This window comes from Gymnogyps californianus, chromosome 10, assembly GCF_018139145.2.
Source record: "Gymnogyps californianus isolate 813 chromosome 10, ASM1813914v2, whole genome shotgun sequence".
Taxonomy (NCBI): domain Eukaryota; kingdom Metazoa; phylum Chordata; class Aves; order Accipitriformes; family Cathartidae; genus Gymnogyps; species Gymnogyps californianus.
The window spans coordinates 27,078,815-27,102,631 of record NC_059480.1 but is presented as its reverse complement, the minus strand read 5'-3'; the positions used below and the strand labels follow the sequence as shown (position 1 = coordinate 27,102,631).

General features: G+C 41.2%; 2 protein-coding genes across 3 annotated transcripts in view; both read right to left on the bottom strand.

Moving 5' to 3' along the window:
• Window positions 1–1,303: 1,303 nt before the first annotated feature.
• Window positions 1,304–10,562, bottom strand: TRIM59 (tripartite motif containing 59). 2 transcript variants are annotated; one of them, XM_050902858.1, is made up of 3 exons: window positions 10,511–10,562; window positions 3,928–4,968; window positions 1,304–1,341 (listed from the first exon to the last, which is right to left on the bottom strand). In XM_050902858.1, exons 2-3 carry the CDS (start codon window positions 4,963–4,965, stop codon window positions 1,330–1,332), a joined length of 1,050 nt encoding a protein of 349 aa, XP_050758815.1. In that variant the 5' UTR covers window positions 4,966–4,968; window positions 10,511–10,562; the 3' UTR covers window positions 1,304–1,329. The 2 variants fall into 2 exon arrangements, with proteins under 2 accessions (XP_050758815.1, XP_050758814.1); XM_050902857.1 differs by lacking the exon at window positions 1,304–1,341 and having other exon boundaries at window positions 1,506–4,968.
• Window positions 10,563–20,550: 9,988 nt separating this feature from the next.
• The window catches only part of KPNA4 (karyopherin subunit alpha 4), a 29,794-nt gene continuing 26,527 nt past the window's right edge, over window positions 20,551–23,817 (bottom strand). Inside the window, exons 16-17 of the mRNA XM_050902142.1 lie at window positions 23,569–23,663; window positions 20,551–22,465 (exon numbers count right to left, since the gene is read on the bottom strand). Coding sequence (XP_050758099.1) covers window positions 22,367–22,465; window positions 23,569–23,663 — 194 coding nt within the window. The 3' untranslated portion in view covers window positions 20,551–22,366. The remainder of the gene's footprint in view (window positions 22,466–23,568; window positions 23,664–23,817) is intronic.

Here is a 23,817-nt window from a genome sequence, read left to right as displayed (position 1 = left end):
TTGTCCTAAAAGGCACCGTCATCACCATGGAGCTGGTCTGGAAAACTGAAGGGGGGGGGTGCTGTAATAATTTCCTACGACGTGTAGAGAGATGCCTTCAATGTAATGTTAAACGTTAAGATTATACCAAATATTGACAAGTGAAAGTTAATGTACATGGAATAAAGTGATGTGTATGGGCACTGCCTAAATTATTGTCGGGAAGAGATCTTAGTGTTACATTCGGGCAGTTTTCAGAAACCACAGCTCGGCAACAGTCACAAGCACGATACGAGAGGAGAAAAATCAAACTGCGAAACACTTCTCTGCCACAGCCCTGCTCCAGCCACGAGCGCTGCGCACAGTTTTGGTTCTCCCATCTCAAGGTGAAGCTAGAAGATCTTGCGGTACAGCTTCAGGATAAATGTATGGGCAAGACCAGCCAAGAACAAAGAGGTCCGGCACAAGAGAGGCAGCCCTTTTAAAGAGCAGCAGAGGAGTAATAATGACCCAACTGGAGAAGCAGAAAGGAATGCCGCAGCAGGGCAGGCAACAGGTAAGCACAATAACTCCTGAGCTTGCACTAAGACCGGGTCTTCAAATTTTTGTGGAAGTGCAAGAGGAGCTGCAGGGCAGGATAATCCCTTGGCTAAGGAGCTGGGGAAGGTGAACAGGGGAACAATGCATTGTTTTCACTTGCAAGAGACGTTCCTGAAAGCGTGATATTCTGATTACATGGGCTGTCAGAGGCCACCTGGGTATCGCAGCACCCCGCACTGCTCGCAGCAGGCTGCTCCGATACCCGCAAGCTGAAGTCTCCTCCCCCACTGGGTCTCAACACACTCTTTCAACCAGACTTCCCCTCTCAAAAAAACAAACAAAAAAATCTCTTAAAAAGAGAATTACACTTCTAACACAATGTTTCAAAAGAGGATAGCTCAAAACCCACCCTAGGTTTGCCAGGGTACAAACCCCTCTCACACCTCAATTAATTAAAATGCAGCACAAAGATTTTATTTTCTTGAAAAAGTTTCTGTCTGTTACACGGAACTCAGCCCGCAGGACTTGTATCCAGCACAGACGACAGAGAAGAGCGGGGCTGAAGCCGCTTGTCTCAGCTGTATGACCCCACAGAGTGTTGGGGTAAGAGGAAAATGAGAAGCTGCTTACAGCACTTCCCAGAAAATGCCTATGCTGCGCTCCAGCAGTTACCGGGCTAGCTCAGACAGACACCAGTATTCACCAACTCACTATCAGAAAAATCAGTAAACCAGGCCTGTGGTGGGCAACGCGAAAGACCAGGAAATCCGCACTGACCCACCTCGTGACATGCCATTTCAGAGAGTCTTCCTACAGTTCACGCTGCAAAAAAAAGAAATAAAAATGGGGCACTTTTGGAAGAAAATGAAGCAGGTAGACAGTGCGCTCCTGAACAGCCACATTCCTGCTGTGGCGAGACTTGCTGCTCCGTCTCCTCTCACCAGTTCAGCCCCGTGTGTCAGTGCTGTTTAGGATCAGAGGGGAGGTTCTGTGCAGTAAGGAAATCAAGGTGTTAGCCAATCCTACTGTAAGAATATATTTTATTTGTATGCAAATTTATTAAAATATATAGTGCATTATAAGTACAAGTACTAAGTGTTTCAATCGGTGGTAAAGGCATTTTATAAATTCCTGTAGTCTTGAAAAATAAAATTGCATTATAAACTCTCTGTAAGTTTTTAAAAGTCAGGAAAATAAAAGACAGGAAGGTAACTCAAAAAAGAAGCCTCACGTGGTAGTGGACAAACACTTCGTACCAGGTTTTGAGAGACTTACGTGCCAAGTGACAGCCTTCTAGCAGGGCTTAAGACAAAACCAAATTCCCAGTTTTCTTGGGAAATTAATACGACAGCATTTACGCAGTCCCAGGATACACCTAAACACCGTTTCAAAACCTGACCCGTGGTATTAATGGGATTTGCCTTTGTAACTCTAAAAGATTACAGAAAACTTAAGTACAAATCATAGAAACCGCTCCTACCACACAGGCAAAGGCCCGCTCCTCTGAAGCGCTGCTGGCTCCTACCTCAGTCAAACCTAAACAGCCAAACCTAAACAGCCAAACCTAAACAGCCAAACCCACCGAGCTGCAGAGAAGGGAGCTGCACAGTAGCTGCTGGGCTAGACTCAGTGTTTTATCAATACAGCAATATTAGGGTATCAATATTGTTATTAGGATCTTTAGTTAGGCTTAAGGAATGTATCGGCATCGCATCTGAGGACTGACTTTGCTCTCAGCTCTCACTGAAGTCTGGCAGCAACCGGTATTTTGCAGGACCCCACTAGTGCCTGGTGGTAGCAACGGGCAAGTTCTGGTTTGCACAAGGGTTTACAATACCAAGTAGTTAAAGGCTAGCCTCAGAATTCAATCACTATTAAAACTTTTATTATTTAAAAATATACAACAGCCAAGGAATACTGCTATGCTAGAATACGCTATTATTTTTATCAAGTCAAATACAATTAGACATGGTGAATACTCATTTTTGGTTTTTTCATGAATTGTAAGCTCATCTGTGTTCTGCTGTTGTAACTGCTCTTACAGTGCTGCAGTAACTGCACTCCCAGTACTTACTGTAATCAGCCTGTTAATAACTGAAGGCCAAAAATGGCTTTCACTGGGGATCTCACTCCTGAGCACAGTTTAGACTGGGACATCTCATCCAAAGCAGTGAACAGTGTTAGTGATCATTTGATTGCAGAATAAAATGCTATCATGTTTCCTCTATGTCAAGGTAAAGATCTCTGTTATTTGTGCTGAAAAGTTGAATAGAAATTTACATTCGTTGTCAAGTTGTTTTAAGAGCTCTTGACAACATTTGAAATCCTTATACCACTGACTTCAATGGGAGTTTTGCTACTTTTTACAGTATGTATCTATTTTCACTACATATTAAATGATTTAGTAAAAAAGTCAGGGCTCATTTTAGCAAGCAGTGAGAGCTCCCTGCCAGACTAAACAAACACCTGATTTGTGCACAGCTGGCACTAAAAAAGCGTATGCAGTATTTCACCAGAAGTCCTACAGATACTGCTCTGTAAAGCGGAGACCCATTTGAAAGACACAAAGTTGTTATAAGCAGGTTAAAAAAAGAAAAAAAAAGAAAAAAGATGAAAGAATGTCATCCACTAGTAACCAGGAACAAACAAAATGAAACCCAGGGCCATGAACATATGCTTTAAAGACCACAGGTCTATCAGTTAAAACACATTCAGAGAGAGGTCAGTAAAACACAAACCAGGAGTTTTATATACACCAGAGCTAGTGACTGACCCGCCCAGGACTAGCCAGTTTGCAGCCTGAGGTGGTTTTTTTAACCTTTAATGCTGTAGTGCTTTTATTAAAAAAATAATTTAAAATTATGTTATCAAAAAAAAAAAAGATAGTAGATGTTTAAGGAGTTTTTACAAACAGGACTCCAGATCACAATTTGTAACCTGATCATAGCTTTCTTAGGCAGACATTGTTTCTGACTAGCTTCCAGTTTAAAGAAACACGTACCAACCTACCGTACTGGGTGAACGGAAGAGGAAGCCTTTTTGTTGCAAATCTTCCCAGTTAACTAAGAGTTAGCCAAGAGGAAATCTATACAATACAGAAAAAGGAAGGATATGGAAATAGAAAGGAAAAGTGTAGAGCTTTAACAATCCAGCTTTTAAGTAGAAATTAAAAAAAAATCCTGTGGATTCCTACACTAACTTTTAATCTAATCATTGCAATAGTCAAAGAGAAACAATTCTCCCTAAAAACTCCATCAGTAAATTAAATGTATGGCACAGCACATCCACTATATTCTGCAAATGGGTGCGGAAATCTTGATAAATAAGCAGCAAGAATTCAGAGATATAAGCAGGAGTAGCTTCAATTACAACTGATGATACTGGTTTGTGAAATGAAAACACAGTTACCGCTATTATTATAAAAAGAAGCAGGACTGCTAAAGGATTTACAGCCTGGAGGAGTTCTTTAGATTCTCTTCCTTCATTTCCACTGCCTTTGCTGTGTAACTTCCTTTTTGGAATCAGTTTTATGTTTGGGGTGAGGATCTTGTTGATCTGACCGATTTCAGTTTTAGACAACACATCTTTCAACAGGTGCCCAACCCTCGGATAAATCTCCACAGGTTTAACATCCGGTAGTTGCTTCTGTCTCAAAGCTTTTATACGTTGATGCAGATGATCCACCTTCTCCAGAAAAATAAGTGGGGACTCTTCTTTTTGAATAGATGTATTCAGTGACATTAATTCAAGCTGTTCTTCCCTTATTTTTTTCAACTTCTCAATGAGAGGCTCATATTCTTCCAAAATGCATGCGTTAATTTCATCCAGTGCAGTCAGCAGAGCTTGTTTTTTGTGCTCCAAGGTATCGCTAAGTTTCTTAAAATACTGTACCACTGCTTTTTTATCGTCCTGAACAATGCTTTCACACTGGGACTTCTGTTCTTTCAGCTTTTCAATAAGCAAACATACCTCAGTCCAGTGTTTATCAGTTAGCTGCTCGAGAAGTTTTCCAGAAGACTCCTTTTCTTTTATGTAGGCACTTTGGAGGTCATCTATTGGATGACCGTTGTGTTTTCCTATTGTAAGGCAATGGCCACACACCAGTTTTCTATCCAAAAGACAGTAAACGTTCAGCGGTTGCCTATAGTGTTCGCTGCAGGTTGCAACATCAGAGTGATCTTCCTGCTGGTATTTTTCAATAATGGCTTTCAGTGCAAAGTTGATAGGCAACGATTCAGTACCAGCAGCAGGAATTTCAACAATACTCCTACAGTTAGGACACTTCAGAGGAACTCGCAGGGGTCTCCAAATGGAAAAGTTGCTTGACAGCTGAATCACACCTTCCAGACAATTCCTACAAAACGTATGGGAACAGGGCAGAACGCGTGGATCTTCAAATATGCTATAGCAAATGGAGCACGTTAATTCTTCCTCGAAGTGATGCATGTCCTACAAAAGAAAAACAGAAAGAAAAAACGGTTTAACCTCTTTTTACAACCAACTCATTTAAAATCATTTTATTAACCTAAGCGCCTCAACATGACATTTAATGACCAGTAACCTAACCTACATTGGCAGTTTATTGCTTGGGGCGGGGGGGGGGGGGGGGAGGACAAAAAGAAGAATGAAAGCGAGCAATGGTTCAAAGATTTCAGCAAATTATGATCCGCACTTATGATGTAAGTGACTAGACAGTGTTCACCCATATCCAACTTCTGCCTTAAAAAGCTAGGAAAAGCAGCAATCTGCCCCTAGATTTTTTTTTTACAGTGGGAAACAGCAGAAGAGAATGATAAAAGTTAGAACTAGAGTTTCTAAATAACCTAAGAATTATGAAAATTTTCTCCCACTATGAGTAACATTTTCAACATGAGAATAGAACAATAAGTACAGAAACTTTTTTTTCTTCCCTAACTTTTTTCAAATGTTACTTTTGTAATATAGATCGTCATTAGAGCATTAAGCAGTCAAATTTACTAAAAGCTATCTCTAGGTTCTAGCACAAACGAGAGTCTAACTCAGTTGCCCTTAAATACAATACCACTAACAGTAATTAGACTTGTGGTGTTATTCCTGGGTTACTTTAAGGACAAAACTAAAAAAACTAACTTTCGTTTTCCATCCTTTGTAATGTTGCCTTGTTTTTCTTTGCCAGCTTAGTGAAATCACACTGTAAAGTCACAAATAACAATAACTCTAATGCCAGTTTTCATAATAAATCCTAATTCCTTTTTTCATTCTGTTAAAAAAATGGGGAAATTAGTACGAACTTTCCTCATCTTTGTGTCACATTTTCCTGTCCCCTTCATCAGTTCTAGTCAACTCTGTAGACTTCGCTACACTGCAAAAAGAAATTGTCCAAGCATTTAGTATCAAAGACTCTCAATTTAGGGTCTAACTCTAAATCTGAAAACAAGAGCATGCAGTGGAGCTAACGCAGCTGCACGAAGTGCTGCTGAACCTTTGTTTGATTCAGTCAGGAAGATAACTACCTATGAGATGTATTTAAGGAGACTATTTTATTCAGATGTGCTCTCAATCTTTTTAATGCAGTAATATATTTTTGCATTGATCTATCAGCATTTCTCATTGACGCTGAGATTAACGAAGTTCCATTGATTTTAAGTGAATCTACTTAAAAGGAATTGAATCATTAATTATACTCTTCTTTGAAAATAAAACCTTAAATTGCATTTGGAATAATGAAAACCACAAGGATTAAATTCCTCACTAACTAATAAACAATTTACAATAAATAAATTAAGCAGCATTGTTCCTGCAAAAGGCACAGAGCTATGCTGATGGAAGTCAGAAGCTAAATACTCAGACCCCGGTTCTTTGAGAGTTAAATCAGCTCTGAACAGAGAAACCTATTCTGGTTGTACAGAAATAAGCGTGGCTTATCGCACTTTATTGAGATAGGCTGTTACACCCAAAAGTGAAAGCGTTAAACTCTGCAAGTCTGATCAGACTCTCCTGCCTTGTAAAACAAGACTGAATAACAATAATAATAATAATAAAAAAAAAATCTAATGGCCATTGTCACCCAAAACATCCAGTTCAATTCAAAGAGGTATTCGTATGTTATTGAGTAAGCCAACCTTATATTGAAAACACATTTTGATTAATTCCGATTTTAAAAAAAAGTAATTAAAAAAAAAAAGTCTGTCCAACAAACTTCAGGTCAATTTTTTCAGCTAATTAATACAAAACGTTGCTTCGCTTATTTGAACTCCACTTTGTAAAGAGATCTTGACAACAGTTGAAAGAAAATCTACTAATGCGGCATAATTCTTAAGAACGACCCTTTAAAAGAAGAGTGATAAAGCGTGTTACCACTTATAACTAACTAGTGTATTCTCCTAGTTAAAGGGAATTAATACCAAGTACTACAGACGTTTAGCAAAAGCCGTTCACAACACTTTGACACTAAATCTACTTCTGTACTGCACTGCTCTTACTAAAGACCATGAAGTACTTATCTTTTTACTGGGAAGCCACAGACCTTTATTTTCCAGCTTTTCCAATTAGCCCCTGCGGCAACACTAGGTTCTTTAGGTCTATATGTTAATAATTACACATTTTTAAGTGATGTTCCAGACACTGAAACTAAAGAAATGTGTCAGTAATGAAGGGAAGCTGAACAACAAATCCAGTCCACTGTCTAGATAAATTATTCTTTGAGAATTAATTCCCATAGGAAATACATTTAAAGGTTTTATTTTTATAAAGTTATTATGAATCTTAGGAATGTCACTTCCACTTAAACAGAAGAAAAAACATCAGTTAAGTTTTTGCTCATGGTTAGAAAAGAAAGAATCCTTGGTAGGTACGCTCATTCATTATTTTCTCTTCTATATATGGAATGAATATAGTTTAAAAAAAAATCTCCATGTTTAAAATCACTATTTTTTTCCTAAATCTAGGGCTGTAGTTCTCTTCAAATGAACTGTTACAGGAGGGAAATTTTCTTTATACAGAACACATCTAGCTTATTTGATCTACGTAAAGGGCAAGATAAAATTAATCTTCAAAAAATTGTTTTAACTGCAAAGTAGTTGCTTGCTACCGTAAAAAGGAAGGAGCAACTTTACAAAATTTTTCTTAACTCTATTATGAATCACCTCAAACTCTGTAGGAGTAACCCCCGCCAACCAGGCAGTGCCCCCCCCCCCCCCCCGCAGCAAACCGAGGCGCCTTGCCCCAAGCCTGCGGAGGTGAACGCAGCGACAAGGCAGCCAGCCTGGAGGCCTGCGCTCGCTTCAGGGCCGTTTCATAACCCTCGCAGCCGCTAGCCAGAGGGACTGAAATTCCCATTTCCACAGAAACATACCGCTCTGTTGCCCAGGCAACTGAGAAATTTAAAGAGTGACAGCAGTTGCCTGCTAGCGAGCAGCTTGGGAAAGCCAGGCCGGCAGCGCTAGGACAGAGGCTTTTGCTTTCAGCTCCAGGCACGGGCCAAGGGTGCGTGGGGCTGCGTGGGGCACCCCACTCCAGCCCCTGCCGCCGCCACGGCCTCCCAGGCACCTCCAGAGGCAATGGCACTTGATTTTTTTTATTTATTATTCATCAATTTCAAAACAGTATTTGGAATGCTAATGTTGATGTTTGCTATAGGCACTCTCTGTTTTTTTTAATTTGTTCTAGACAACCACTCCAGAGTTGTACCAGGGAAGCAAAAGGTAGAAATCCTGAAATTGAGTTTCATCCTGCACTGGCAGCAGCGTGGAGGAAATAGTCTACACATGAACAACAGTGGAAATAAATCAGTAGATGGCTATCAGAAACAGAGAGACTGGGAACACCAACGAAAAAAGACAGAGAAGACCCAACATCACAGAGTTAAGCAAACAGAAAGAAAAAATGTTTTCCAGGGGTGGGAAAAAGAAAAAAGTAGCAGAAAGCTGGTAAATGCTTTCCTTTCCAGAGCAGAGACTTTTCCTTAAATGATCCAAACAACTGTGGTAGCAAATAGGTGTGTGTGTATACACATATTTATCTTAAGAGTCACTCAGTATAAGCAAATTACAAACTAGAAGGTATTTTAAAAATTCAAAAGTGTAATTGTGCCAGTAACACAGTGAGTTTCAGAAATCTTCCAGCAATAGAAGGCCTACTAAGTGGCTGTGATTTTATCCTCTTCCAATTAGCGAAACTGTAGACAAGGTAAAAACATGTAATACAGCATACCTATATCACTGTTTATCTGCCAAAGCTTCCAGTTAAGCAGATCAAAGTAATGTAGTGTATTCTTTAATAACACTGTGTTCCTTACCTAGCAATTAGGACACTGCTCATCCAGCTAATTATGCAAGACGTTGTTTAGAAACAATTATATCTGGAATACAGTGTATGTCAGTGCTTAGGTAGATAAATAACTAACTGCTTCATAGCAAAAGCCAGCTGTAACAAGCCGATACACCCCATTCTACTCTGGAGGATTTTAAAAGGTGAATCTGGCATTGTATAACAGTTGCAACAGCCCATACCAAGAGTTACAAGGGGCACTTAAGGCAGACCCTCCCTCGGAGTCAGGGCTGCCAGGCCCCCCGCTCCTCCTTCACGCCACTGCCAGGAAAGAAAACAGCATCTGCTCTCTCCTGAAGGACACTGTAACACTCGACTTGACTTTCAATACCGTACTGCACTTAAAACTAAATCCACAGCAGAAATGCTGTCTCCCCATCCCATAGTGGTCCATGAAGTCCTCCTGTAGCACTAGCATAGAAGCTCAAGTTTATGTTGTGCAAAAATAAGAGATTAAATGACATTATGGGCAGTGTTTTCCATTTATAAGTCACCTTCATGGTAAAGGGTGACAGAACTTTTTAAAAAAACCAGAAGGCCGAGGTGCAGCTCCGGTATTTGTCGGTGCATCAAAAGGAATGGAGCCTGCTATACAACTGCCAGGTTTGCTGGTTTTAACGACAGGCCAGGCACCAGAAATCAGAATCAACAGCTAGACCTTAAACCTTTCCATTCCAGCCCATTTCAGCTGTACTGCTTTACTCCACACCACAAATATCCCACGCCCAACTGAGAGCAATTCTCAACCAGGGAGGTTCTGCCCCTAGTCCCTCTTCCTACCACAGCTACTACACCACTATCCCAGATTTTTACACTGGTTTTTGGGGTTTTTTTTAATGATCTGAAAGGAGATGAACACAGCTGAGAAGTCTGTCTAGTTTCCTGATCAAGCTGACCTGACAGTTCCCTTCTGTATATCCCTCCACCGGCTCCTTGTCTGCTACTACAACAAGCTTACACAGTTACCACATTCAAAAAACCCAAATACACCACTCTATCCTTTCCATGCTCGTATTCCATTGCCGAGACTCGCTCTCCATCCCTCATCTCTTGACATCTGCCAAAGCTTCTGGTCTTGAGCATTCATCTGTCATTTGCCTCTTAGTATTAGGCAGCGGAGCGAGAAGGAAGATACCACCTTTACCTGTCACCTGCAGAGCTCCTGCCTGCTGCAGACCCTCTGCCAGCTCCCACAGACAATTCGGCAACCACTAATGATGGGAACCGTGTCTGTATTAATGACTAGAAAAAGGGATCAACACTAACACCAGAAACTTGCTGAGGTTACAAAGATAGAAACGTGCTTAAAGACAATGAAAGTAGCGGTCGGGTACGTGACACCTGAGCACCGCCTGAGAACAGAGACGTCTCCGGGCCGCCTCAGGGGGTGGCAGCGGGGCAGGCTGCTGGCAGCCCGAGCACTACCCAGCCGCGAAGGCTGGAGAAGGCTGACTGGAAGAAGGAGGGGAAAGCGGTCGTTCCGGACACTGCTCCGCTTGCAGGGCGATTTCACCTCAGGCCGCGCACCGGAGAGGCCGTGAGAGCTCCGACGCCAGGTCAAGCCCTCACAAAACACCTCCCGGCGCGGAGCGCAGCGCGGGTGTACAACCGGAGCCCCGGGGGATACGGGCTGCCCCGCTCCCACCGCCGCGCTCCCTGCGAGGCACCCACCCCGTAAACCTACCTGGGCGCTCCCTCCGCCGCTCCCTCCGCCGCGCACCGCTCCCCACGGCCGGCAGAGAGCCGCTACCCTGCCTTCCTAACGGGAAACCGGCGGGCTCCGCACGGCGAGGCCGCCGCCGCCGCCACCTTCAAACCGCCGGGCCCGCGCCCCGCCGCTCTCCACAGCGCCGCCGAGCCGCGCATGCGCGGGGGGGGGACACACCAACGGCCGCTCCGTTCGAAAGTAAACGGGCGGCGGGGCGGGGCGCCGCCTTCAAACCGGGCGGGCGACCGTTAACGGCCGCCCCGGCAGGCGCCTCCCCGCGGCGGGCGGCTCCCGGAGCTCGGCTCCCGGCGGGACCGGCCGCTCGGGGTCCGGAGGGCAGCGCGGCCTCGGAAATTCACCCGGGTACTCCCACCCGAAACGGTGAAATTAAACAAAGCGGTGCCGACGGTACGGACGGAGGGACCGAGCTTAAGGGCGGGAGGGAGCCGCCACTCCCGCACCTCTGCGGACGGACGGCGCTTGCCCTTCTCGTCCCCCACCTACCTGTTTCTCTGGCGCGATTAGGAATCCAGCTGGAGCTCAAAGAACCGAGGGTTTGTGTATCGTACACTTGACTGAATTTTCAAGGTAGAGGGAAAGACAGAGACATGGTGAGAAAAGAGGAAAATTGCTCGTCAGGAATGATACACTCGATGCCATCATCAGTAGTGAAATTAAAGTGGAAACACGTTGGTATAGAGCTGTGCTTTCTTTTCTGCTCTTTTGTGCGGTTACTGTAACCAATGTCTTCCCAAACCGATTCTTCGTCACAATTTGAGGAGATATTCACCCTGAAGCTGGAAACCGAGAGACATAAAAACTTCTGGCATCTGCTTCAGGGGGAGCAGGAACAGACCTTCTGCCAACTACTAATCACAGAAATAAAAAAAATAAGTGTAAGTGGTAATGTTCAGTTTCAATTTAAGCATGTTTACCTACTTTGGCTACTGAAGACAGTCAAGGTATTTTAAGTGAAGCAAAACTGCTACTGCCATACATTAAAATTGGGCGATTATAATGAAGAATATAGAGCTTATCTTCTCTTTGCTGAGCAAAAACCAAGATTGCAGTAGAACGCAAATGGATTAGGACTATGGTTACTGATGGTGTTTTACTGACATCTGTGACACTGGTAAATCTCAAGATTTTATCAGTTAAAGTACCCAGTGTTGTGTAGACTTTTCTCATACTCCAGTACTTTATTTACAATTATTTAATTTTTGTAAATGTACATTTACATATGTACATTTTATGTACATTTATTTACAGTTCATCGAGCTACACTAAACTAAAACTGTAAAGTTATTCTCAGATGTTACATTTACAGTGAATTTGAAAGCGAAATGAAATTTATTTAATGTTGTAATGTAAATCACAATACATCATCATTCAAAAGTTTCCTAAGCATCTGTCTTAAAACCGGTACTTAAAGGACCTTATACAAATACCTGGGAAACATCTGGAATTATGTTTCAAATAATAAAAACCCTCATGCTCTAACAAACTAACCATCACAGTTTAGCTGATAGGCACAGAGGTTACTACATCAAGCTGTAATTGGTCTTTTTTGTGTGAAGCTGTTATGACACCAGCCTTACATTCGTATCTTTTGATGTCAGTTACACCACTTTCATTTTGAATATTTAACAATTTTAATTGAAATTTTTTGTATGCTATCAAGTTTTTCAACTTTTCAACCTTAACAAGTTGACATAGTGCTTTCTACTACCATAGTTCCACTTGTGGCAGGACAGATGCTGCAATTTAAGTGCAACTTGCTCAAAACAAACAAGTTTTCTAAAAAAACCCTATGTTTTTCAACACGCTGATTTTTGTTACAAAAAAATCTGTTGGCTGTTGATCACTTTTGCTACCTGAATCTAATTACAGTTTCTAATACAAGTTCCTTATGATCATGCCTCTGCATATGCTGGCTTTCAACATAGTCCCCATGGAGGGTAGGTTGATAAAATTGTTATTTTTGCTACCAAAATGGGCAGGGGAAGAGGAGGGATTAAAAACATACCTGATTTTCTCTCGATGATGGGGTGGGGGGGACACAGAAAAATATTTTAGTGACATCTATCTGCATGCTTTTTAATAGGAATGTCATGTGGGATTTGACCTATTAACCAGTAGCTGTAGTACTTGGGAGAGCATTTGTTTCTGAACGGGCCTGATGCAGGGCGTGGGATTATATAAATATATATAATATATATATATATATTCCTGGGCATATAGTTATGTTTTTGTCTCAGGGCACACCAAGTTGCCCTCAGCAGGGCTAATTGCTTCTCTCCCTTTTTGAACACAGCACTTCTGGATGGGTTAACCCAGCACAGCCTGCCTGGTCCACCACCCTGTCCCGGCTGAGGCGAGGCTGCCCAGAGGCTCAGGAAGAAGGAGCCCGGTGTTGGGGGCCAGGAGCTGCTCCACGCTTCCCTGAACAACTCCAGCACAGCTCCATGGAAGCAGCGACGAGCTCCAAGCATCTGCACTGCCTTATGGCGATGAAAGGCAAAAGGTGGTGAAGGGGCAGCCTGGAGGCAGCTGTAGCCCAGTGCTTCTCCCTCAGGATCACGTGCATGGCTACAGCTTACCCTAGCTGGGTTGTGGTCCGAGGTGCATCGACCCGCTTTATGCTAGGGACGGCCTGGGTCCTTAAATCACAGCGACACCCCTTCTCACTGCCCACTCCTGGGCCATGCAGGACTCATCCTCACGAACTCGGTAGCTCTCTGCTGCCTTGCTAGCCGTCCTCAGCAGCCGCGGGGCCTTGCTGCTCAGCTTCCTGGGGCTGAGGCAGGGCAGAACGGCCGCCTTCCTCCTGCACGGCTCGGCTGCCCTGTTCGCTGCCACCGCAGCGGCCACAAGCTCCGGTCTCTGGGCACTGACAAGGCACAACCTCTGCACTGCACAGCCTCTCCTTGGCCGTTGGTTCAAGCTGCTGCTTCTGTATCCTTGCTTGCGCCCTCGCAACCAGCTGGAGCTGCACTGCCTTGGCACAGATCGAACCTGCTGTGGTCCTTTGCCTTGCCAGGATCAAACGGCAAGAGACAAACCCCTGCCCCATAGATGAGCAGGATGGCACAAGCAACACGCATGGCTTTCCTTCCTCACTGCAAGGAGAGACTGGACTACTCAAGGCGACATGTGCCTCCTTCCTCCAGGGCGGAACTGAACCCCAGAGAGAGGAATATCTGCCCTTCAAGCAAGAAGCAGCTGAACCCCAAGCAGAGGAAGGTGTCGACTTCATCCACAAAGAAACTGACCTCCAAATAGAGGTTTTGTTTCTCCCAAACAAGCAGATACAAGCTCAAATGTCACAGAGTCTCCTTATCATACAAAAGACAGCTGACTCCAAAATGGAAGAGAAATATTCCTTCAAAACAGGGAAGACAACATGAAAAAGAAGTTTCCCGTGAATAAAGGAAAAGGCTAACTGACATAGGGAAGAGCAATTCCCAGAGATACTGACTACACCCATTGCCTCACGAGGCCTGCTCACGCAACTATCCAAACACCACACAGCAAGAGATTTATCCAGAAAACCTTATGAATTAGAAAATTTCAGTAAAATTCTTATGTTTCCATAAAAGGGACTTAAGATGTTGAAAAACAAATCCTTCCTTAAAAAACATCGTTTGGAAAAACATTAGGTCCTTCCAGACTTGAGAACAGGACTTAGATGTCTTAAAAGCGTTCTTCTAAAAGAAGGTAAGGTCCTTTCCAGAAGAGATGCAGTAGCGTCATGGTTTGACCCCAGCCAGCAACTAAGCACCATGCAGCCGCTCGCTCACTCCTCCTCCCTCCCAGTGGGATGGGGAGAAGAGTCAAAAAAACCAAAAAGTAAAACTTGTAGGTTAAGAGTAGTTTAATAACTGAAGTAAAATAAAATATAATACTAACAATAAAATAAAAATATAATAATAATAGTAATGAAAAGGAATATAACAAAAAAAAGAGAGAAATAAAACCCAAGGAAAAAAACCAGTGATGCATAATGCAATTGCTCACCACCTGCTGACCAATGCCTGAGGAGTGATCTGCCCCTCCACAGCCAAATCCCTCTCGTTTATATACTGGGCAGGACGTTCCATGGTATGGAATACCCCTTTGGCTAGTTCGGGTCAGCTCTCCTGGCCATGCTCCCTCCCAGCTCCTTGTGCACCTGCTTGCTGGCAGAGCATGGGAAACTGAAAATTCTTAAGATAAGCACTACTTAGCAACAACTACAACATCAGTGTGTTATCAACATCATTCTCACACTAAATCCAAAACACAGACTGTAGCAGCTACTAAGAAGAGAATTAACTCTGTTCCAGCTGAAACCAGGACAAGTAGCAAAGTGAGGGGAAAAAAGTGTAAGTCCAAATACTTGCTTAATTCTAGAATTAGAGAGAATTTAATTCTAAAATTAATTCCAAAATAATAGATACGGTTCTTTAAATAACCAATTCCAGTTTAGGTTTGTCTTAGATTTGTGGAACCTAAAATAGTTAATAAAAACAGCATGGACTTCTTACTCTGGCTTTATTTCCGTGCTGGGGCAATTCTGCATATTAGTAATGTTACAGTAGGATTGAGAGAGTATTTTACATATTTGTTTTGCAAATACATAGTCCAAACATGGCATCTTTCTTTCTCAAGCTGTGTTCTTTCATTATACATTCCATTTGACTATTCCATGTGTCCCACAGTAGAAGTTTTGCTAACAGCATTCATTTGGTTTATTCACATGCCCAAACTATTCCCAGGAATAGCTCAAAGAGGACAGTACAAGACTGCAGGTGCAAGGTATATTTTTTTTTGTTACGCTTGGAATGAGATAAAATATGACCAATCCAGAGCTAGTGCTAGTAGTTATTTTCCTACTTTGCTACGTAAATAATCGGTACATCTTACATTGTTAGTTTTATAGGAGTTTGGGGTAAACTAGGGAAATTCCCCCTTTACGTTCTACCACCTTACAGTTTAATCCTTTCAAGCCAGAAAGTTAGTGACTTAGCGACAGAAAGTTAGTGACTTAGTTGAAGTCACCAGGTTTTAAAAGTTGCTTGCTCTGTCAAAACCATGCTTTAAATCATGACCTTACCCTTACTTACAGGTGGACAGATCCCTGCCAATTGTGCTCATCCTGCCTGCTGACAGTACCAGAGTCCTACATACCCTTGTTTCTGCAGATTGTTTGGTTTGTGAATTACCTTCCTTATCCCCTGCTTCCACTTCTAACCCAGCTAGCAGTTTCACAACTTAGGCCAGCCTGCATCTATCACAAAGGCGGCCTCATCCATCTCCTTTGTGCTCAAGCAGCCACACGGGCTCATCGAAGAACTAGCTGAAAACTAACCCAGAAAATAACTTGTTTTTCAGAGAATGGATCCATTGGCTGGAGGATTATGCCACATAACGGGTCATTATACCAGAGGGGTCATTACTAAGCCACCTGCAGTGGGTATGCCAAGATGATGAGAGCACATTTCACATAAAGTCAGAAATGAACAGAACCTGTGCATTCAATAATCCACTTTCTATTACAGAGACGTCATCTCAAACATTTTATTTACTATTTGATCCAGAAAAAGTAGTATTAAGCCAGATACACAAATCTTCACATCCAGTTTATTCTGCCCTCGTGCCCAATTTGTAGAAAAAGCTGCAACCACATGGCTGTTCCACTGTTCGCATTACATTAACTGCATCACAGTGGCAAATCTTGGCAAATGAAGTTTGGGGAATAAGTTATCTTCTAGCAGAATTCGGCATCTGGCAGAATGCAATGGACAAGACAATGAGCCAGTGTTCAATCTGCACATTGACAATCTGCAATGTACCAATGCCAGAGCCATTCTGAAAACATCAGCTTAAGAGACAGCCCCCTTCTAACTGCATTTGTAGGGTCTGCTGCAGTAATAACCTGCTAAAAGATGTTTCTGCAATTTAAGTCAGATGAAATACAAAAATCCTAACAAGCACTATGTTTTGAAGACATGTAGCTAGTGCAAAATAGGTACTTCAGAAGTCTACTAACATAAAACAGACATAGCAACATAGCTATCGTTTGTGTCTCAGTACAAATCAAGTAATCTGGAACACACTTCAAAGGTTCACCCCATTAAAAAAAAAAATCTGTATTTCTATATTTATTCAATTCTAGAAAGCTATCATGTGGCAAAACACACAGAAACTCACAGCAGCTAAAAAATGAAAATGCCACATAGCCAAGATAAATGTGTAAGCATGTCAAGGTTTGTAACTGAACATATTAGAACAAGTGATACAGTTAGAGAAAATAGAACATTTTAGGTGAGGAAAGCCTTCTTCAGGTCCACAATACAGCCGACCTGCAAACTAAGGCTTTGGTTCCACTACAAAAGTCTAATAATGACCCAGAAGTGTGCAGCCAGCAATAAATACCTTGTCAAAGGTAGTAGAAAAATGAGTATGAACTGTGCAGTGTGAGTGAAGGAGTCCAAATCTGTGACAGATTCCAAACAGCTTAAATGAGAAAGAGGTAAATTGGGCATGTAGTTAAAGAAAAAAAAAATTGAAAGCTTGTAAGAAGGGAATAGTAGTAGGACAGAGCAAGATTTTACTGTCACAATATTGCTCAGGCAAGAGTTTTACCCATGATAGCCATGCACAAAACTTTACCAGTTGCACAGACAACCACTTAAGAAAAAACTCTGAGGCTGGCAAACCACTCAGATTTTTGCCTTCATTTCAATGCTGAACCAATTACTATAGTTATCAGTTCGTCGTCTCATTAATATATTTGAGATAACCGTATTTTTCAGACTATGAGTCTGTAGCTGTCCATGGTATCACACTCCCCTCCCTCCCCTGCCCCAAGCTCATGAAGGTCTAAATCCTCTTCATGTTTTTGAAAGATGCTTCTCCAGCTCATCAATACTCTAATTTTCACGGTGGTGGATGGGAACATATTGATACTTTACTCCAGGATCTATACTAAGTACACTGCAACAACAGAGAAGACCTCCTAGTAAACCACAGTGCCTGGAAGAGTCCAAATGGCACAGGCACTCAACCTGGGAGTAGTTTTGTTTCTGGGGTATGTGCACTACATAATACAGAATTAAAAAAAAAAAAAAAAAAAGGCATTATAATCCTTTCCCCTCTACTACCCCCCTCGACACACCAGGAAAGTCTCAAGGAAAAAGCTACAGAAGCAGAAACAAGGGAGCTTTTGACAATAATTTACAATATAAATAACTGACGTTCAGAGTAAGAATGTATGTTGTTTTATACCCAGTTTATTTTTATTATTTATATAATAATTTATATATTTTGGTGATCTGGTGTTGCTGATAGGAAGTCTGACTACTGACCATCTGCCTTTCCATCAAACTACAAAACTTCTGTAATGCATTTGCCAATAGCTGGTATTTACAGTTTCCCACATTTGTCGTTTTCTAGTAATGGCTTTCAATTTTGTTTTATAGAAATTTAGAACTATATTAAAGGTATTTACATATGACAGTTTTAACAACAGCTTGAAGAAAACAGTTTTCCTCAGCTTTGGAGCACACCAAAGCAGCAGAATAAATACAGGACCCCCATTTCAAGGGATTTACAAGCAAAAATGGGAATTCCTTTATGGAAGTTAAGTTTCCAGTCACATTTCTCTAAGTATTGAAGCAATATTAACTTTTTCAATGAATTTTGTGTGTCTTCTGAGTTTCACTCTGGCAGTAGCTAAAACTTACTATTAGGAAGAGTTTGTAAACTTTACACATTTTCTGCTACTAAGTTTCCTTTCATAAAGTCTATTTGATCCAGATGCAGGACTCCGGTAATTGTTTCCAGCCTTGTGACCAGTGTTCCTGCCAGTAACTTGGTGACATGCAGAGTTGAGGAAACATTTATAGTCAAAAGTGGCAGAGAGTCCACAAGTATTAATATGAAGACATTCTTAATTATAAAGCAGCAAAAGTAATTTGGTAATTTATGCAACATACTGTATGATAGGAGGAGTTAAGAAATACATACAGATTTCTTAACTTCCAAGCAGAAAGTCACCCCCCTTCCTTCCCAGCACATCCACTGTTCTCCTTGGGCTTTTGAAATTGTGTAAGAGCAGAGCCCTGGTTACGCAGAAGACATCAGGTTCTCTTGCTCAGGGCTGGCTAAGTTGCCTTAGCCAGCATTTCATTTTACTTGAAACCTTTTAAGTTGCTTGGTATCTTAACACACTATCCAGAAATTATTTTTTAACAGTCGGACTACCCTGTTCCAGTACCAAAACAGGAGAAGTAGACAACTTACTGGGAATGCTTGTGATCCACCAGAAGATACCATTCTGTGAAGAAAGATGAAAGGTATGTCTCTGTTCAAGGCTCCATGCATCCAGCAAACGGCTCTCCTATGCTGAAAGGCCTCACACAACTAGGGGCTATTCCACTTCCAGTAGTGGGAGAGAAAGAAACAGGGTCAACTTCTCTCAAGCGATCCCTTTCGATTCAGCATACTATTCTTCCCTCCATAGAACTACTCCTCCTAGTTAAATCAGCTAGTCCAACCCTAAGATCCTAAAATTCCAATTTGGTCCAACAATGCTGCTCCTCGGAATAAAAATCCTACCTGGAATAGCTTATACTATGGATCAACCTTTGTCCTTTTAATATTTTAAAGGTCTTTTTCAAGATATCTGCTACCCTAAGTTCAGCTGGAAAGCTAATTTTCTACTTCAAAATCCTGAGAGAGCAGATCAACATACCACCTCACCTCCGTATCTTTGGTTATTTTTATTAGAATTGAAGAACAGTGACCAAAGAGTTATGATCTGCATGGTTACAGACAGTCTAGATATCACAGAGCAGTGTTCTGCTACCAGACAGCTTGAGAAGTACACTCGATGTCACAGCTTTAATGTTAAAAGGGAAACATCTGAGTTGCTTCTATTGATGACCTAATTCCACTGCTCAATGAAGTCAAAGGCTAAGATTTATTCACCTTCACATCTAGGCAGAAAATCGGTCTGTGACTTCCATTGCAGCAATGCAAGGTTGTACCCATAAGTAACTCTGCCTTCTTACATTCTGAAGTCTTAATAATCTGATCAGTATTCCTCAAGTAAGTCTTAAAGTTATTTCTTGTTTGTATCCCAAGCCTCCCAAACAACTCCCCTTTCCCGAACAATGTAATTAATTACCTCAAACTGCAACTTTTTTGGGGGGGGGGGGGGGGGGGGGAAGGCATCAGACAAACTGGCTTCAGTTTTGCTCCTGAAGAACTGAGTACTGCCACCCTGTGGATGCTGAAATGTTTAAGCTTGCCATATTTTGGTAAACTAACAGAATCATGACAGGATCTGCTGTGAAGCAGATGAAGAGAATTTTCCACTTCGACACCAAAAAACAAAAACAACAAAACACCACCACTGACCGTGTAAGAAAGTACAGGCTGCAGCTAGAACAGCACCGGCTTAAGGTAATTCTCTGTAAGTATATCACATCAGGAGAAGTGCCAAAGAGGCATTTACAGGCAGTAAATGCAGACCTTGCCATAGCGTTTTGGGTTTTTTTTGTTTTGGAAACATAAAAGTCGCTACAAATATCTGTTCTCCTCTTACCCCTAACCCTAACAAGAAAGGACTCTTAACAATACAGCCATTTTCCACAGTACATCCTTCACAAAGCTATTTTAGTGTGAACTTAGTAATAATTTTACTTGTGGCATTGCAACTTCCCTAAAAACACAGTTTGAGCATTTTACCTCCTCTAAGGGTTCCCTACATTTTACATGAAAACAGCCCTGATTTTAGTGAATACATACTATGTAATTAGGTAAATTAGTTATTTCTTAATATTTATACCAAAATAGTTATTTACCTCAAGCCTACATAACATACCACACAACACACTGACATTTGGCAGGTAAAAAAAAACCCACTCAGACAAAAGAGATTCAGAAATGTCAACGTAACTTGCTTCAAACGATCTTCTGCACCCTTTGATGAGAACTGGAGTGTATATACAAAGACACACCAAATACAATACTGTTGCAAGTTTTAATGTTTATTTCCCCAAGACAGCCTAGCCTGCACTCTACTTGGATAAATTTCACAAGCTAGTTTCCGCTGCTTCTAGTTTTAAACTTCAACCATGTTTCTGATGACAAGGAATGCTGCAAAAATACTCTAGTCCAACAAAGAGTTATGATCACAAAATAATCTTTATCCATTCTACAGTGTTTCAGAATTACCAGTTGATTTTAAAACACAAGGTAGATATAGATGCTAATGGTGGCTAATCTGGTATGTTTTATTATAGCAAACTGTTGTTCATGCAACACTTGTGCTCAAAGGGGAAGGCACAGCATTTCCTACAATGAGCCACCTTATAAAGAGTTCATTTTGTACAAATTTGTAATGTCACCTTTAATTTAGCGTGTAGAACCTCAAAACTGAGGCATTACTCCAATTATAAAAACACTTGCATCCTTTTTGTGCAAGTTTTAAAAATACAAAGTTTTCTCTCTAAAGTGGCTCAAAATAGATTGTTCATGGCTGCCTACATCTAAGATAAAAAGAGTCTAAAACAATTGGATTAGGCATATTAAAGGTGTTCAAACCATGACTTGATTTGTACATCTATTCACACCTCTTTTTCGGTCTTTATTCGGCAGTACATATGCACCAAATTTCATTTTTAGAAGTTTCCATATCATTTTCATAGAAAACAAAGTTTGAAAACAAGTAACATTGAAACACAGCACGGTATTCTACCACAACGGAAACATTTGGTTACAGGACTCAACAAAATCTAAAAATGAACTATGCTGTAGATTACCACATGCAAAGGTCTTCATGTTATCTTTGAAAATGAAAAGGATGAGATTTTATTACCACATTTTACTGCTTTCTACTATTATGGCAACTTGTGTACTGCAACACAGTCTATTTGAAGGGAAATGTATGATTTTTTTCATGCAAAAATCTACAAATTAGTTTTGATGATATGGAAAGCTTTTCATAACATCAAACATTCATCTGGTGCAAATGCACAGGGAAGCCTTCCTGAAATTCTGACTTTACAAACAACTAATAAGCCATACAGGAAAGAAATTAAAGATAACTAAAAGAAAAATAAGAGGGAAAAAAAAACAAAAAAGAAACACAGGCTGCAGGAGTAAACCAGAGTCTGCTGCTAAACCGGTCTTTGTTTTTGTGTCCAGTGTAAGTTAACACTTATGAACTCATTTTGATGATTTACTAGGTTTATTATCAGCCCCCTGAAGGCGAATCAAGCTTGCATGCGTTCACATACAGCATCACAACCATACTCTCGTACACACGCCACTCCAGGACTAGGAGCCTGCTTCAGGACTGAAGAGCCCCGTATTTGAAACACGAGCCTGGCTCCACAGCATCGAGTCCAGACATTCATTCAATGTTGTCCATTCACACGGTGCTTCATAGCAAGGCCTGGGCTCATTCTCCTTGGACTTATATGGGCATCCTATTCTCTTATGCTTACAAGGCTTGATGATGATAGTACTGCATTTCCCCCCAATTGCTCTAGTAAGTCATTGTTCCTTCTCAGGCACTGAAGATCTTTGACCTGTAGCCCTTTTTCTTTGAACAATCTAAATAAGCATTCAGTGTGAAGTTTTTCATTACATTTTGCCACTCATTCTCACTCGCACCCACTCGCCATCTTGACTTCATTTGGGCTTTTCTGTGATTCCAAATGAAATCTTCACATTTTCTTTCCCGATTTAATGCAGCAGCGGATCCCATGAGCCAAGATTGATGGATCAAACCTTTTTTTTATTCAGTGCTGCATTGTACCTAACTTCCAAAATACCACTCTAAAACTGGAACCCTTCTGCTGGTACATTGGCAGATGAATTGAAACCAAACGTTCCGCCTTGTATTGCTTCTGGAACAAGGCTAGGATCTTCATCAATCTGTAACAGAACGAGAACATCATGAGTAGGAATAGAAAGACAAAAGCCTCGCTAAAAAGGAGCTAGACAATCCTAAAGAGCATCTATCTCTTCACCTAAGCTACTTCCTTGCATCAAGTCTTGCCATTCTTCTCCCCCAATTTAGTAAGAGCACTACAATGACTAATTTAGGCCGAAATGTTTTAGCTTGTATTTAGTAGGTAGGCTACATGGCACCCAACAGTCTCTCATTTTCACTCCTGGAAAGCATTCTGTCAGTCATGCATCATCCTTACTGCCAGCTTATAAACTGTCACAGTTCTGAAGAGAAGACCAATACCATTAAAGCAAGTAGGGATTAAGCCAAAACTGCAGTTTCAATTTAAATAGGTAGTATACTGGTTACTACAATGACACTAGATTAAATTCCAAGTCCTGCTGTATATGCAAAATTTGAGTTGCTAAATAAGACTTGTGTCTTATTGTTCATGTAAAAGTGAAACTCTAGCACAAAATAAACTTCAATGCGATCAGTAGTGCACAAATGCAACTGAGCTCTACCATTTTTGCAGTAATCTGCTCCCGAAAGTTCTTCAACCAAGTAGAAAACTCTCTCACTTCATGACACAGACTGACATGATTGCATTTCCTTTACATGCAATTAACTTTTATGATTTAAAGCGCATACAAATCCAAAACCTTCCTTTGATTTATGTTACATGTTTAAACTGAAAATAACATTCTTGATCAGCACATCCTACCTCTGAAACTACTAAAATATTCAAAACAGTTTGTTTCTTAAGAAGCAGAATCTCAGATTCGGTACACAAGTCAGCAGGGAGCTTATCAAATGTGAAATGTCAAGCTTAGAAGCTGACAGTTAAGAGAACTATTCAAAGCCTAGTATTTTAATCCCTAAAGATGAGGCTTAAATTAGGCATCAGATCTTTAGATACTTCATCATGAAGAATGGCAAGATACACAACAGGTTCAAAAAAGGGCTCATTCTTTACTGAAAAGCCAAACAAATGTCAGAGCAGGCCTTAGAGCTGTTGCCTTTATCTTGAACCATATTTATAAACAAACAATTACAAAAGCAGATTGCAGAGCTATTACACACTTACATCATCTGAAGAGAAGAACTGATCAATGATCTCATAAGCCAGTTTGTAGATGTCTTCATTTTCATGATTTTGTAGTTGTTCAATTTTCTCCAGGCCTACAATAAAGGCACAAGAAATGTAACAGAGTTAAAATATTAAGTTCAGGCAAAACAACCTCCCTCTCCTTAAGGCCTCATCGTACAAAGTAACTAAAATCAAATCTGGGAATAGAGTGACTATGAATAAGATGCTGTTAAACTCATTTGACAT